Genomic DNA, 18,036 nt, shown 5'->3' with positions numbered 1-18,036 from the left:
CCAGGTTTCTTTCTGTCTCCTCTGCTCTTACCAGTGTGCTTCATTGGTTGCTCATATGTATTAGACTTCTTATATGTCCCTTTATATCAGAAACATTTAAAATTAGGGAGAATAATTTTTTTTTATTTTTATCCCTAATATATTTCTTCCCCCACAATACCCAACACATACCAATCACCACTCACTAATTCCAATATGTCAACTGTGCAGGAAAACAGTGCAAGCACCACATCAATCACAAGGCTCTATTCGCAAGGTAATTTGCATATATGCAAATTATCTTGCCCACAATGCATCTTGTTTGTTATTGATGCCCTCTTTTCTTGTGTTGTTGACATATAGAAATTAATAAACAGTGCTTTTCATGTAGTAAGTGTTATGACTGAAAAAAATACATATATATATATATACATATATTGTCTCCCTATTTCTACAGGCATGTAAATTGAACTACCCCCAGTGTAAGTGTAATAAATAAATTTTTTCCTCAGTTTGGGGGTCTGGCTATGGTTTTTATAGGTTGTGGCTAACCCTGTGTTGGGAAAAAGACGCAATCCATAAGGACTGTCTTCATTCTTATGTGGGATAATATAAATAATTCATGTGAGTTATCATCCCAGTAAATTAATGGTGTCAGTTGTTAAAAAGCGTAATGCAGTATAGATGGCCCAATTTGAATATATGTAAATTATATTACCCATAATGCATTTTGTTTGTTTTTGATTCAATATTTTCAAGCTTTTCCTGTGTGTTTTTGCATAAATAAGTTTATATATAGTGGTTTGCAATAGAGTAAGTTCTATAAAATATATATATATATATATATTAAAAAGAGACATAAAAATGATACTCTCCCTATTTCTTCACGTGTGTGAATTAAACTACCCCCAGTGTGTGTTGTTGTTGTTTTTCAGTAGAAGCAGTCATTGGAGGGGGGTGCCAGTCCCTTAGTTTACCCTGGGCGCTTGGACCCCTAGATACACCCCTGGTGACAGGTCCTGTTATACTAAATGGAGTGATGTTACCTTGCCAACAGTGACGTTTTTATTCTCTGTGACTTGCAAATAGCACCTCATTGATTACACTGGATGATTGTTGTAGATTGTAACACAATAGTAAACTTTTTTATGATGAATAATGATGAATTATGATGAATAAAGTGATTTTAACCTATCGGAATAGATGTTTTATTGCTCACAGCACACAGATATTATAGCTGTTTAGACTCCACTTGTTATTGTAGCTATTTGTTGGTGAAGAACAGAACAGGTAATTACATTCAGCTTTTCAGCATTCAGCACCTATCCGCTCTATAAAGCACAGGTGTCCTGGCAGCATGTAATAAATGCAGTGTGGCATCGGTGATGTGAATAAGCCCATTGGCATTCACTTTCTGAATAATCCACTTTGCATAGGGACACCTCTAGGGACACCTCTAGCTAATACTGCTGCTTATTCATCAAACACACACATTGACATTTCATTACATCTCAGCACATTAATACACAGTGAGAGAAAGTTGCTTCAAAGTCACATTCTATTACCCATAGTCTTGTTACATAAGAAAATCAGGGAATAGGGTCAAAGAGAATTCCCACAAGATAAATAGTTTTGGTGAGTGGGCAACCTGGGGCAATTTTAAAAAGGTTAAATAACAAGGAAATATATTTTCTATCCAATAAAAGCAGCTTTACTGGAACATTGCTTCAAGGGGAAGAATTTTGAATTTGTACTTTAGACCTGTGCTATTTCTCAGGAAGAACACACCGGTACACAGGGATGTAATCCGGGATGGAGAGGTGTTCCTAAACTGGTTGAAACTCACCATGCAAAAACTCTCCATTTGCGCCTGAGCACAAAGATCCATTTTGACTCAAGATCAGGCCGTGTAAAAGCTACAACACCATTTTCCTGTGAAGCAGGTACGAGGTACTCAACCACCCAAACAGTGCCAAAGCTACTAGCCATGAGGGTGGTTGAGTGTTGGCCTGAGCAGGTCCTCAGTAGTCATGCCCTGGGCTGGTTTCCACCAATACAGGATATTATCCTTTCTAAGCCCAAGTAGTAATTTGGCAAAAGAGAACTCCCAGAGTCCTCTGCAGATAGGTTCCTCATTAGTCCTTTGCATTGCTTTGTATTACTTATGCATTGCATTGGATCTTGTTGTGTATTGTTTGATACTGTATTTATTTGGATAGGGTACCTGGCTGGAAGTTGTAGAATTGCTCAGTTTGGATGACCACATCATAGGGTAAGCAATGAGCAGTGTGGGTGGTAGACCGTACCATGCTATTGTGCAATGACTGTGTGTGCTTTCTGCTAGTGGCATCAAGTGTTTTAGTGAATGATGATCAAGAAGAAGCAATGTCCATACTGGTGAGTGACTCAGGTTAGTGTTGCAGCCACTCTGTGATGGGCCCTGACATCTGTGCATGTAGGATGCCCATGGGGGGCTCTTCCCTGTGATGGCCATCTGTAGCCTCTCATTCCTAGAAATCAGGGGAACTGCTCCAGGTAGTGGCTATGCAGCCACATCCAGCTACTTGCCCCATATGCCTTATTGTATGTCCTTTGGGTTTTACTTTCTCCCTATATCTTCACAGGTATGCTGGTATGGTGATTGTGGGCAGAGTTGCATTGGGGTCATGTTAGCAGGCCGTAGCATCAGTACCAGTAAGAAAGCTTATGCAAGAACTGGAGAGTAGGCATACACGCACCTTGCAATGGGCTCCGCAGACTGGCTAACTACACTGATGCAAAGCCAAGGGTCAATAAATAAGGTCATGCTTTTCTAATGGTGTGAGGGATGTCCAGGAAGAGGGTGTGATTGTCACATGCAGTCCATTATATAATATGTAGCTAACAATGACAGTGATATAATGGGAGATTTTTCAGACAGAAATAATTGGATCCAGTTCTATCACAATACAGTTAAAAAAAATCCCTGGAAAACCAACACAAACCCAAATAATATTGATTTCTTGGAGAACCTGATGTTTGTAACGACAATAACATCCTTCAGTGTCTTCATCTGGTCAGAATCATTTTCGTTTCTTCCCCATCTCTCAGCTAAAGAAAGGAACCTGAAAATGCTGACCCAAAGCTCTTCTACACAACAAAGAGGAAGCACTAGATTTACTGACTTGTACAGACAATATATAAAGGACACCGTATAACTGGAGAATACACAGGATTATAAACGTCTGTCTGAAAGATTCCTGGGTTCCCCGTAAAGGTACTGAGATATTGTAACAATGTTATATTCAATGCAATGATTGTCTTACTAATCTTTATAGTGTTTGCAGCTTTCACTGATTATATTATCTGATTTCTGTGCCATATTAAACAGGCCACATTGCTTTGTTTATTAATACTGTAAAAACGCCTCTTTTATTCTGCATGTTTTCCAGAACACATACAGTATGTGACATTATTACACTTTCAGCTTCCACTCCTGAATGTTACATATGTACAGGCACATTATGCAACCTATGGTGTCCTCCTGCTGTCTAACTATGAGTCTGAGCCTGCGGAATTATGACTGCAACTAGTAGTTACACAAGAGATGGAGAACGGCAGGTTGTGTAGCCCTTCTCTAGGCTGTCATTGCAATCATCAAGCCAATCGTACCCAAGACTCATGTGGAACCAGCACTTTCTGCATGATGTAGGTATTGGGGCTGTTTAACAACATTCATAGATATCTCTTTCCTTAGGCTAACTAACGAGGCAGATTGCAGTCTCCATTATTCTAAATGGAGTCTGGGGTCTTGTCCTATTTATCAACAAGTGATGCAGAAAATGGAGATTTTGATCCACCTCTGGCAACCAATGTCCACTTATGTGGCCGTATTTGCAAAATGTCACTGCGCATGCGTGACCTATTGGGTGGGATGCGCAGTGTCAGAAATTGCAGTGACGTGACAGCGTTATCATTTCAATATTAAAGATCTTTGACAGGATGTTCTCTTAGTGGAGCTGCTGTCCCAGCAAGAGCTCTGATATATAGGACAATAAAAATAATTTCTTATTACCGTAACATGCAGCGATAAAGACTGATAATTAATGGCGGTGGATTGCATGCTGTAATAAATAGGTCTATGGCCGGAATGTGCAGTCAGGGGAGGCAGAGACTTCCCTGTCATACTCCTGAGATTTGATATAAAAATGATTAGAATAATACAAAGATGATATTTATAACTTCTAAACATCTTCTTTGTTTATTGTAATCATTTCTATAGTTGACACCAGCTTTGTGGAGCTCCCTGGGACTGCAAGGAGATGAGAGATGAGGCAGCAACAGCTCAGCCTCGCTTCTGTATCATCAGACACCACTTGCAAAGCTGGGGGTGGGGCCACACCATGGGCAGTCAGCTGCACAGAAAGAAAGCTAATAGAGACATGCCTCGTAGTATGGGGGACGTGCCTTGAGCACTGATGGACACCTTGGATGTGTCAAGTGTGCAGGAAGAGCACTGCAGTGTTTAGAGATTGGAGCTCAGTCAGCAGCAACAAGAGAAAACACATTGATGAAGGTAGGAGAATCAATGGACACTGAAGTTTAGTGTAGTGAGGGGAGAGTTAGTGAATAGTGAGTAGGGGGTGAGACAGGCTCCCAGCACTCAGACCCATCTCCATGTGTGCCTCCCCAGCCATTGACCTCACTGCACATCACTGGTCTATGGGTCTGGTGACATAAAACTTTTATTAATATATTACACATAAATGTATTTTACAGTGCTGTGCAATCAAGATGGTGGTTAATTTATTATTTCTATGTAAGCATCACTGCAAATACAGAGCTAAATCATATTCCTTGAAAAATAACTAAATGAATATATGAATATATTAATATAGCATAAAATATGCAAATAATGTTTGTAGGGACAGAAATGCACAGTAAGCATTCACAACAAACAAATAAAATGACTGGTTCTCCTCTCAGCCTATAAGGCGAGTAATAAAACTTGACATCCGGGTGAATATTTTGTAGCAAGACATATTACATTCTTTCCTTGGTAAATGACACCATGGACCTAAGTTGGACGCAGCAACGATGTCGGACACTGTAGAACAATGATTTATGTATGCGAATGCACCTGAGTCGCACATGCCTGTGGTGTATATGTACAAAGGTGCAGTACAGATTTGGATGTACGGTAACAGAAACATCTGCCTGTTTGTTTCTCTTGCCATTATATATGTATTTATTTATGGGGGGGTAAATCCATTGATTTGCTTTTTTGTAATGATCCTCAACCACTTTCACAGCCTGAAGGAAATTGATAACTGACATCAGTTTGAGAATTATCCTCTGCAAAAATTGTTAAAGACTAGATACATTTGTGGATAACTCTGCAATGGGGATAATTCTACAATCATTATATCATTATTCATTATGTTACTTGTCAAAAGGTTTTAAGTGCACAAACAAAGTTTTTTGAGCATGTTTTTTTCCACCCGCAGGATATTCTAAATCTAAACTACTTTAAATAGTCAATATGGTCATTATGGGGCTGATGGATATCTGTGCACGGATGGAAACAGCGAGCTTATCCATACAGCGCATGCGCAGAAGCGACTTTACGCATCTTCGCAAATGTCTGTCCTATTCTGAGTCGCCAGATCAGTCTTTCCGTGAAATTGGCCATTTCAGGGAGGGAACTGTGAGCGCACAGAACCTCCTTGGTTTGTGGGAGTGTCATGGGTTTGTATGTAAAGCTATTCTGAGTCATGCGAGCGGGGAAGGGAAGCCTGTGTCTGATAGATCTCTTGCACGTAGCATGGAGCTGGTGCACGTGCCGATACTAATAATGACGGCTGCCGCAGGTGGTATAAAATCAGTGCTCAGTGCAGGTTTCCGCTCGCAGATGCATGCACCCTGGGCTGGCGCTAGCTGAACGGAATCTCGCATTAGCATACGATAGTAAATCAGGCTTCCGCGGCTGCCGCTATTACAGCCACATTGCCTGTGACTCAGAATCAGTTCTTATGAGAATAAGGGGTCTATGTACTAAGCAGTGATAAGTGACAGAGTGAAAAGTGATAAGTCTGTGATAAGTGCCAGCCAATCAGCTCCCAACTGTAATTTTTCAAACACAGCCTGTGAGATGACAGTTGGGAGCTGATTGGCTGGCACTTATCACAGACATCACTTTTCACTCTGTCACTTATCACTGCTTAGTATATAGACTCCTAAAAGATAAATCTGCTGTGATGACAATAACCTGGGCAAAGAGCTGTTTTCTTTTTACCAGCTGCTGTGCAGCCTGATCTATTGTCTTCTCTAATTTCTGTAATTATTTGGCATCTGTATACTGTACAAAATGGGAATCCTAATTTTAATTATTGTGTAATTGTTAATAGAATTTTATAAACACATCAAAGTAAAGAAAAATGGTTTGAGGGGAATATTGATGATATTTTTATTAAACATAGATCAATTATGTAAAGATCTATTTAACCCCCGAGCTCCCCCACCCAAAAAAAAATATATATTTAATTTAGAGCACTGATCTTAAATAGAGATCCTGACTTTTTTTCACAGTCGTTCTCAAACTAGTTCACAGAATAAACTCTAAAGTTCTAGAATTTCATAAACTTTTCAAAATTTTAGCTATGTACAGTACATTCAAGGCGAACAGATTTGAGCAGGTTTGAGATTTTTTAAGTGTATCATGGTATTATGGGGTCTATTTACTAAGCAGTGTTAGGAGACAGAGTGAAAAGTGATAAGAAAGTGATAAGGTACCAGCCAATCAGCTCCCAACTGTCATCTCACAGGCTGTGTTTCAAAAATGACAGTTGGGAGCTGATAGGCTGACACCTTATCACTTTCTTATCACTTTTCACTCTGTCTCCTAACACTGCTTAGTAAATAGACGCCTAAATCATGGTTTTAACAGATTTCTATTCCAGAGGCACGATCACATGCAACAATGTTTACTACTAAAATGAAAGAAAAAAAAACATTACAATGTAGCCATTTCTGCTCTAACAGGCAATATTGTACAGTTTATTTTAATGTATTACTGCATTTTAATATATTATGTTTTGCAGTAACAGTGGGGTACAAACACGAACATTTAACTCACACTTTGAATTGTGAATTCAGTTGTTTATCACAATTGTACCTGGCCTAAAAATCACAAATGTAGTTTGAAAAAGTTTTGAATCAGCCAAATTAAATTGAATTGTAAACCAGTGTGAATAATTCGAGCATAGGCGCTGGTAGAGAGGGGGCCGCAGGAGTGATCGGTGCTGCGCCTTCTGTAGCAGTGGATCTGAGAAGGGATGTAAATGATGCAGGTGTTGTCATTTGAATAGAGACGCCCCTCTTTGGCCTCTCAGATCCACTGCATGCCTCCAAAGACTCAGCATCAGATCACCATGAGGAACATTGCACAGGCTGACGGGAATAAGAGCAGCTCTAAGGTTGCCCGCCACACCTAAACTCCTGCAGTCAGTGAATTTGGTTCTGACTGCTATGCCCCTTTTTACTGAAACTGCACTGCGGGGCTGGCCCATGCACAAAAACATTGGTCAATTGTGACCATAACCAAATATCGTCCACCTCTGAATCTGTGCCATAGATAGTTATCAAACCTGTCGTCAGTAATCATCACCAGTCTGCATTTAGTGGTTCTCACTACAGAGCAGTTAGTTAGTTTCTCAGTAATGTGATATAACCGCCTGCACCCCTGGCAGGAGATCCATAAATGAGGCACTGCTAGAAAGTTACCATACACAAAATACGGAATGAATCCGTTAATTCCCGGCGCTGGTGTCTAAAAATAATGACTCAAATATAATAAAGACTAAAAAAAAAATATATAAACAAATCGAAAAGAACTCTGCCGCAAGAGAATTAAACCAGGTGAAGACTTATATTTAAAAAACAGACTAATAGAACAGGTATCACTGCACTTAGTTCTTAAAAATAATTAAACTGAAAATGTAAGTAAGTACCACAATGATCTGCTTCCTATTTAAGGCACACAGGAGGCTTGTAAATCAATAAATATTTATTAACACATAAAAAATATATCATTCAGTAAATATTAAATCTGTTGCACAGTCACATAAACAGGCCTATTCATTGGCAATTCGCATCTATAATATAAGATATCACTTTGTAGATACAATCTTGCACATGTATATCTCCCCTATATAGAATTACTATGCTGCTAAGTGTGCATAATAAACAATATAATGAACAGAGCAGTTTATCTGAAACTGGTAAATGAAAAAGAAAGCGCTTAGGTAACAGTTGAATAATGTCCAAATGTTCACATTACTTGGCACTGGCGTCCTAGTGAAGTATGTAATAATGCTTATGTGCTGTAATGTTGGAAAAAAATGAAAAATATTTACCCTTCCAGGTATAGTAGTATAATGTCGTGGTCAAATGGTAAAACTGAGTTCGGTGTACGAGGCCGACACTGCCCTGGTTGCAGCCTTTAATGGCCAGCCGATGTGTGTAAGCAGATCTCAGTAGCTCAATCCGTCTCCGTATAGATTTGCCAGGGACGACCTGCAAGAAGCCACACTGCATGCGCGCTGTGCCAGAGGTGCTGGGGTCAGCCGCCACGCTATGCTAAGCAGTCCTCCTCATAAGATCAATTCAGATATAATGGAGCTCTCACAATCTGTTTCCTTTGGCTGTAGCACAATCATCCGCTGTAGAGTCACCTTATAGCATGTAGTGGAGCTCAGGTAAACAGGTTATCAACGCGTTTAGTTCTTTACTGTCTGGGAACTTTTCAAGATTGAATTTGAGAGCTCCTTTTCCTAACTGTTATCCTCCATCTCTGATTTAATCATTGGTTATTGTTTAATTGGGTCATTAGTCATATCACCCACATAGCCTCTCTGATGAGGAATGTAATCTAATATACATTAATAAGTAAAAATCAACACATAAAAAGAAAAATGGAAATACATATAAATATAAATAAACTATAATAATGTTGTTGTATATAAAGTATATAACATGCATGTTTCTATTTAAATTACATTATACGAGCCTCTTATGTATAATACCAATAAATATAATCAGTGCCGTAGCTGGACCGCAGTGCACCCTGTGCAGCACAGCCGCCCCTCTCGCTCACACTCCACCCCCCTCCTCCCCCCCTGAGCGCTTACCTTTCCTTCTGAGGGGAGGAGGGAGGGTGGGCTCCTATGCCGACTTTTACTGTGCGGCGCGCTCCACTGCCAGAGGTCTCTTCCTGCAGCACCCCGGCGCAGAGAAGTGTGTGGCCGGTACTGCTGGAGGATTCCACCCTGTGTGGAGGCACCGGCCGCACCACCCTCCCTACGGTCCTGAATATAATTATAATAAAACTCAATATTAAACCTACAACTTAATGCAATGGTCTCCTTAAGTTTTGCAATGAATTGATTAATGATACTGTATGTGTCTTATAGCAAACATAAATGACATAATAATAAAAAACAAGAAATATGATAGATTATTCTCCTATACCCTAATACTTCATAAGTGTTTCTTTCAATCTAATTATATGAAGGTGCTACCTGACAATCTTAAAGTTTACATAATTAGAAAAAACAAGAAAAAAGAAAATATTTGTGTCTGGTGCACTTATAGGGTCATACACACAATCCTTTCTTTTTTCTTGCTTTTTCTAATAATAAATGAAATAATAATAAATATAATGACAAATAAAATAGGATAAATAAGATAAATATATATATATAAATATATATATATATAAATAAAAGAGAAAGAAAAAAAGAATGCATATATTCATAAAAATCATAAAATTAATAAAAAGTAAATGTATTTTTAAATAGGTATAAGAAATCATATCTAACACAAAATCTAATGTGAAATAAGTGGATATAGTCCTTATATATACTGTACTGATGTCCATTCTTAAATAAATCATGTATGTGGGTATATAAATATATAAATGTGCACATAATATACACATCTGAGAAGATTACCTACATAAACACATGAGCAGTCAACATGTATCTATAGATATTAGGTAATATATTTTATTAGAAAAAAACAAACAATGCCACCCCAAAATTACAATCACATGGTCATAGTGAAAACATGGCGACAGACGTCCCTCGTGTGATCCCTAATGTAGTGCTTGGAACAACAATGAGTTGGAATTAGATGGAATAAGGGGAAGTAACCAAATAAAGCTAAGAGGAGGGATAAGGAGAAAAAACTATGTATGTTCATCTAAACATAAAAAATCTAGTGCTTCATTTAGTCCTCTTGGGCTTAGAGTGTCTAATATGAATATCCAAGTGGATTCTCCAAGGCAAAGTTGTCTAAATCTATTGCCAGCTCTTTTATTATTGGTGTATTGCTCTACTCCTATTACAAATAGACCTGCAGGGTCACTATTGTGATGATGAATAATTGGACTAAATTTATCAAAGGTCGATTTGATTGTCAATTTGAAGTTAGATTTAGCTCACCTCAAACCGACTCAAATCGAATTTGGAAAACCCTGTGAATTTGCCAGATTTACTATTGTTCGATTTTGAGTTCGATTTACAAATCAAATTCGATTTGGTTTGGTTTGGAGCAGAGATTTGCTGTTCGATTTGACATGTTCTTATACAAATCATACTGCAAATCCACTTCAACCGAACTGCAAATCCCCGAAAGCATAGAGCTGTTTCATGCTTTCACTTCCAGCATGAGCAGTTCATTTTGACACAGATACATGCAGACATCAGTGAGATGCCAGCATGTATCTTACTGTAACAAGCAAATAAAGAGTTAAATGTTTAAAAAAATTACGTGAGCTCCCGCCCCAAAAAAACACAACCAGCCCCGGACTTTTGAAAGCCAGTCGGGTTGTTTAAGTACAGGGAAAAAATTGCGTAGGTTTCCACTGTGATTAATACAACCAGCACTGGGCTCTGGGAACCAGTCCTGGTTCTGGACTTACAGGGAAAAAAACATGTAGGGTTCCACTGTAAGTTCCAGAACCAGCATGGGACCCTTTCTAGTGAGGGGCAGATGCCACAGCCAGGGGAGCACTATCACCAGGCCCCCCCAGCCACAGCATCAGTCCTGACCGCTAGTCAGCTCAGGCCAGGGATCCCTGGGGAGTTGGGGACCCCCAATAAAGTGGTCCCCCTCTCCAGGGCACCCCTAGCCTAGCCTGATAGCCCGGGACTATCCCCGCCACCCCTGGGCGGTGGGTGGCAGGTTGATTGTGTAAATGTAATGTAAAAAGGGAATATGTCAAACATTGTCTTTACAGTACAACTGCAGGTCCCAGCAAGCCTCCCCCACATGCTGGTACTTGGAGAACCACAAGTACCAGCATGCGGGGCATTAAGGATCCACTTGCATGTGTAGTTCACCTGTAATGAAATGTTGAAAAAAACACACACACACTGTGACAGTATAATTTTAATAAACATACATGCACTCACACATGTACACACATATACACACACATGTACACATACTCACCTATGTATCCCTGTAGCATCGGTCCCCTTCTCCAGTAGAAATTCCATAGGGTACCTGTTGAAAATAAACATACTCACCGTCTCCTATGCGTGGTTTGGTCCTCTTCGGTCCAAAGTAGGCATCCGTGGGTCTTCTTAAAATAACAAAATGAAAAAAAAGTGAACCACGCTAAACAGGAAGGTTATTACTTCCCGAATGAAGCTCTCAGATGCTGCTTCCTTCTTGAAGGTCCGTGTCTGAGCATTCATTGGCTGAGAGAGGTCAGCCCCCACCTCTCTCAGCCAATGAATGGCTCCCTCCATTGAACTGAATGGCAAGTGACAGGGAAACTAAAGTTCATACTGCGTTTCCCATCATTGAGTTAAATAGAGGGAGCCATTCATTGGCTGAGAGGCGGGGGCGGAAGCCTCACTATCAGGGGCATAACTAGGTATTTGGAGGCCCCATAGTAAAAGTGTGTAAGGGCCGCTATGTATCACCCAATGGTGAAAATTCTATATAACATGTGTAACTTTTACAAGGAGGATGGGCCCCCCTCAGCTCTGGGCCACATAGCAGCTGCACCCCTTATACCTATTCTTACGCCCATTATCACTATCCGCTTCTGACTACAATTTTAATATATGTTTCCTTTTCTATCACTTGAAATACTGTATATTTTACTGTATATGTTTAAATCTTTCTATATTTTGTCATACAGGGCCTGCTTCTGAGTCAGATGCATCTGCGGCTGCTTTACCGTGCAGCTGCGGCAGTCTACCTATTTCCTTATGCAAATGCGAGAATCTACCCGTGTATAGTAAAACATCAGTGCGACTGAAAGTAGAAGCCCATCCCACCCACCGTTTACTTCCTCCCGCAGCTGCAGCCATTGTCATTAGCATTGGCCGTGTACCCACCCATAGATAATGGCGCACGTGTTTACTGTATCCGGTGTGGGCTCAGGAATAACCAGAATGTTGGTCTCAGATGGTTCTGCAATTTCTGATGTGCGAAAATGTGCAAACGCCGCAGTCACAGGGGCTTGTAATGAGGCGCAAACTGGCGGCTTTGCAAATCCAAGTAACTGCGTGCAAACACGCAGCTTGGTCGCTATCAGTCGATTATCGGTCTTCTGAGTAATCCTATAGTCGATCATTGGCCGCGGTGACTGAAACGCCAGAGACATATTTAGCTGGTACGGGATCACAATCGCTGGCAAAGACGGAAAACGTCGCCACCCCCCTCTTGCTGCCCACGAATGGTCCCTGCCCGTCAATCAATTTGCAAATAAATCCTCACGGAGAGCGATGATAAAAATGAAAATTGATGCATGCGCAGTGTGATTCAGACCAATGCGCAGATTAACGATTATCGCTCAACTGCGTAAACCTCGGCGTCCATCTCTGAATCAGGTCCTCTGTTGGACACGGTAAATCTAGTGTTTCAAGCCTGCTTAATACTCAAAGCAAGGCCAAATCCGTGTCACAGAGACAGAAGTGTAAATGCTGACTGTCACATTATTAATAATGTAAGATTATTCTATGTATTTTGATTTTAATAAACAAAAAACAAAGTTTTGATCAATGTGCATAGCCCTGAGATATTACTTACATACATAATTATATGTACAACCTTTGTGTAACGTTAATGAACAATGGCAACAAAAATGGTAACTATCACTTAGAGAAGGCTGATATGAAATGACGCTGACTTTGGACTGTTTCCTCCACAGATAAATGGAAATGTTGATGCTGAAGATATATCTTCTGGCTCTTTTCTGTGTCTCAGGTACAGTATCCCATTGATATATCCTCCTTTTGTGGTTACTGGTGACTGTACAAGTAATGCAAATACAAAAATAGGAACTTGCCTAAACATTTATTTATTCATTAACATTTATTTATATAGCATATTACAATGTGCTTTACAATTGGTAACACAGTAATACAATGAGACAGGGTATTAACAGGCAAACTGAGTGATTAGAGGACCCTGCCCGCAAGCTTACAATGCGTAGGGGAGAAGGAGTTTGGTACATGAGGTTTAGTGTTACATGTTGCATATTAGTCAGCCAGATTTAACGTTAATTTATAATTTAATCAGAATGATTTCATTTTCAATTTAACCTGTCAAAATAAATTTGACCTTCATTTTAAATACCAACTCCTGTTGTCTGTGCCTTTATTTATTAGATAAGTTTTGATAAAAGTATTAAGAAAGGGTCTTTGGCCCTGATTCAGAGCCGTTCGTTAACAGCAGTACGCTCGTTGCGTTCCCATGTTGAGTAACCGCGCATGCGTCGGTGTTACACTGCGCATGTGCGTACGGCAGATTGCGAGTTTTTTTTGTCTCGTTCGTCAAATAGCGTACAGGAAGTGACATGTCAAATGTGATTGACAGAACAGGCCATTTTTGGGCGTTGACGGGGTGGAGATGGAAAAACGCAGGCGTGGCGAGGCGTTTTTTGGGCGTACATACATTAACAAATGCGAACGTCAAATGTGTTCGTACCAACTCATACGTCACTGGATAATCCTCTTTCCCTTCAAAATGCTCGCACAGCTTAGGGGCTGGATAACTCGACCACAGTGGCGATGGCCTTCTCCTCCGTCCCGGCACTCCACGATGTAGCATCGATTAATCACGGCTTGCCAGGAACTCAATTAGTGTTGGATTGAAAAACGGCTTGGTATGTGTTTGGAAAGCAGTTTTTTTGGATAGCACAAAACCGAACGCAGGTGGAAATCATAGCTGCTAATGTCTGGATTACACAATCAATTAGCGTACATTTGTGGGGGTGTATTTTGGCCGCAATGTGTTCGTTTTTGGACTATTGTAACAATAATGTCATCATGTTTAGGTTTGGTCCCTCATTTTGTGTTTGCAAGGTGATTTTTCCTCCTTAGGTAATGTTTTAAACGTTCCTTAATGAGCCCTTTTTTTTCAATGTGTAATTTTTTAGTTTGAACGTTGTTGGCTTGTGGGCCCGGATTAAATGTAACCCATTTTTACAATAATGTCAGAATACAAAGTCGTACATTTGTGGTAAATTTATTGGTATCCACCCAAAAAAAAATACACATATTGAACTCAAACATTTTTGGCAGTGTTCCACAATATTTATTAATTGTGCAAACAATAATTTTTGGGTAAACGTAAATGCAAAAATTAAAAACAATTCACAAGAAAGGAGAGGGAAGTTTTGGCCAGAAAGGAATATGAGGCAAGCACAGAAGGAGTGTGGGAAAAGTAGCCAATGGTGTCACCATTTTTTCGGCCGTTTGGCTGGGGGAGGGAGGGCGCCAGACCGGGTCCGGGATGTCATCGGGCTGGCCTGTCCAGAGGCAGATGTTGTGGCCTCTGGACTAGGCACAGGGCTAGGCACATTTGGAGGATTGGCTGATGTTGTGCCAGAGGTGGAGGATCCTGATGTTCCGGCAGGAAGGGAGGTCGGCTCCACCATGTGCTGGCGAACGAGCTGCTCCAGGGCAGTGGCGACGCGGATGTTGGCCCTGGTATTTTCCGCCAGGGCCTGACCAATGGTCACGTTGGCCACAGCATTTTGCTCCAGGGCCTCAGCCACCCGTACCAGACTGGCGTCCATCCTCTGCAGAATCTCCGTATGGAAATCCGATTTAAAATTGAGTTCTGTGAGGAGGGACACTGCCTGCTAGGGGGATTGCCCTGGATTGGCTTCTGCAGGGTCCTCAGCCGGATGTACTGGTTCCTCCCCTGCAGAGCCAGCAGAAATTCTGCGGCCAAGGCTCCCCTCTGGAGCAGACTCATCCGCCTGTGTCTCTGTTGGAAAAATGAGAAAAGACTCACATTAGAATCTACATATTGGCACAATAACATTTCAGAGTTGGTGACATCACAACATTTACCTGGGACAACATGAGGAGCCGCAAAGTCTGGCATGTCCGTATCCATGTTGGACACGCCAAACACCTCCACAGGCTGCACACACCCCTGTGCCAGCTCTTCTAAATCAGTCAACTCCAATGACACAGGGGTGGGACCCCCACCTGTCCCCCTTGCATGCCTAGCCCTGTCCGCCAGTTTTTGCTTCAGGCGATATTTGAAGTCGCCCATCTGTGGGATGAAATTGGAACCATTATTTTTTTTTTTATTTGGTTTTTGGTTTTAGGGTGGTCAAGTGTTTACTTACCGCCGTTTGACATCCCGGGCTAGACGGACATAATCACCCACCCTATTGACATCCATGGCTACCTCTTCCCACATTCTCCACTTCTGGCTAGCACTCATATTCCTGTCTGCCTGTGGCAGGATGTCCACACATTTCTGAATCAAAACCTCCATCTCCTTTCTTGTGAATTGTGGCTGCCTTTTCTTTTTGGCAGCTTTGCCCGGAATACTGGGCCCAGCAGCCTCTTCCATGTCATCCTCCTCACCTATGTGTGTAATTTTGGTGAATTGTCAACTTCACAACTTGCACAATATTATGTTTCAAATTAATCATTGAGTCAAAATGCATGATATACTTACCGCCTGACTGTTGTCCATTGTTTCCCTGGTCTGTAGCCATGTGTGAGCTTCAAACTAGAAATACACCAGAATTGTGTTTTTGTCTCGTGACGTATTTATACATGCGTCCTTATTTTGCGGCCGCATCATTGATTGTGCGTTCCTATGATCCTTCCTTAATTTGTGCGGGAAACGAAACACTATTTATGGCTTTGGGCGTCTCGAATCGAGGTGGCGTTTATTGAATGTTGGAGGTTACGTTGGTTGGAGTTGATTGTTGGCTGGTGTAGGAGATTGCGTTTGTTGAAGTTTTTTTGGGGGATTTATTCTTTTTTTGATTTCTGTTCGTTTTTTTTCCCTTTTAATTTTTTTGGTCGTTTCCAGTTTTGGTAAGTTTGGGGAAGTCTAACTTTGGGTCAATTTGTCTCTCATTCTGGTGTCGATTTTTCTAATAAGTTTTTCCCGTCATTTCATCTCTCTTAGGTTTTATTTTGGCTCTGCCCCAAAGACATTTTGTTCCGGATTCTTATATATTATCTCTTGGTAAGTTCATTTGTTAAACTGTTTTGGAAATGTTCTTGTTTGTCTGTACGCAACTTTGGTTGGCCTTACACATGTAACGTTTGTTTTTGCAAAATCGAACTCTGTGGTTTTTTTTTTTTATTTATGCGGCGTTGTTGTAACTTGTATTTGTGAACTAATTAACGCATTTTTACTACTTACTATTGTGACTTGTATTTGCGAACTAATTAGCGCATTTTTACTACTTACTATTGTGACTTGTATTTGCGAACTAATTAGCGCATTTTTACTACTTACTATTGTGACTTGTATTTGCGAACTAATTAGCGCATTTTTACTACTTACTATTGTGACTTGTATTTGCGAACTAATTAGCGCATTTTTACTACTTACTATTGTGACTTGTATTTGCGAACTAATTAGCGCATTTTTACTACTTACTGTTGTGACTTGTATTTGCGAACTAATTAGCGCATTTTTACTACTTACTATTGTGACTTGTATTTGCGAACTAATTAGCGCATTTTTACTACTTACTGTTGTGACTTGTATTTGCGAACTAATTAGCGCATTTTTACTACTTACTGTTGTGACTTGTATTTGCGAACTAATTAGCGCATTTTTACTACTTACTATTGTGACTTGTATTTGCGAACTAATTAGCGCATTTTTACTACTTACTATTGTGACTTGTATTTGCGAACTAATTAGCGCATTTTTACTACTTACTGTTGTGACTTGTATTTGCGAACTAATTAGCGCATTTTTACTACTTACTATTGTGACTTGTATTTGCGAACTAATTAGCGCATGTTTACTACTTACTGTTGAGACTTGTATTTGCGAACTAATTAGTGCATTTTTACTACTTACTATTGTGACTTGTATTTGCGATCTAATTAGCGCATTTTTACTACTTACTATTGTGACTTGTATTTGCGAACTAATTAGCGCATTTTTACTACTTACTATTGTGACTTGTATTTGCGAACTAATTAGCGCATTTTTACTACTTACTATTGTGACTTGTATTTGCGAACTAATTAGCGCATTTTTACTACTTACTATTGTGACTTGTATTTGCAAACTAATTAGCGCATTTTTACTACTTACTATTGTGACTTGTATTTGCGAACTAATTAGCGCATTTTTACTACTTACTGTTGTGACTTGTATTTGCGAACTAATTAGCGCATTTTTACTACTTACTATTGTGACTTGTATTTGCAAACTAATTAGCGCATTTTTACTACTTACTATTGTGACTTGTATATGCGAACTAATTAGCGCATTTTTACTACTTACTGTTGTGACTTGTATTTGCGAACTAATTAGTGCATTTTTACTACTTACTATTGTGACTTGTATTTGCGAACTAATTAGCGCATTTTTACTACTTACTATTGTGACTTGTATATGCGAACTAATTAGCGCATTTTTACTACTTACTATTGTGACTTGTATTTGCGAACTAATTAGCGCATTTTTACTACTTACTATTGTGACTTGTATATGCGAACTAATTAGCGCATTTTTACTACTTACTATTGTGACTTGTATATGCGAACTAATTAG

At 40.0% G+C, this 18,036-nt stretch overlaps 1 protein-coding gene across 1 annotated transcript in view; it reads left to right on the top strand.

The window, feature by feature from the left end:
- The first annotated feature begins 13,196 nt into the window (after positions 1-13,196).
- Positions 13,197-18,036, top strand: part of SIGLEC1 (sialic acid binding Ig like lectin 1) — a 79,049-nt gene continuing 74,209 nt past the window's right edge. The window contains exons 1-2 of the mRNA XM_088463866.1: positions 13,197-13,242; positions 16,423-16,482. Coding sequence (XP_088319992.1) covers positions 13,197-13,242; positions 16,423-16,482 — 106 coding nt within the window. The remainder of the gene's footprint in view (positions 13,243-16,422; positions 16,483-18,036) is intronic.

Source organism: Taudactylus pleione, unplaced genomic scaffold (genome assembly GCF_031769625.1).
Source record: "Taudactylus pleione unplaced genomic scaffold, aTauple2 ptg001476l, whole genome shotgun sequence".
Classification (NCBI taxonomy): Eukaryota; Metazoa; Chordata; class Amphibia; order Anura; family Myobatrachidae; genus Taudactylus; species Taudactylus pleione.
Note: the sequence above shows the minus strand (reverse complement) of the source record. Positions and strands in the feature narration are given on the sequence as shown.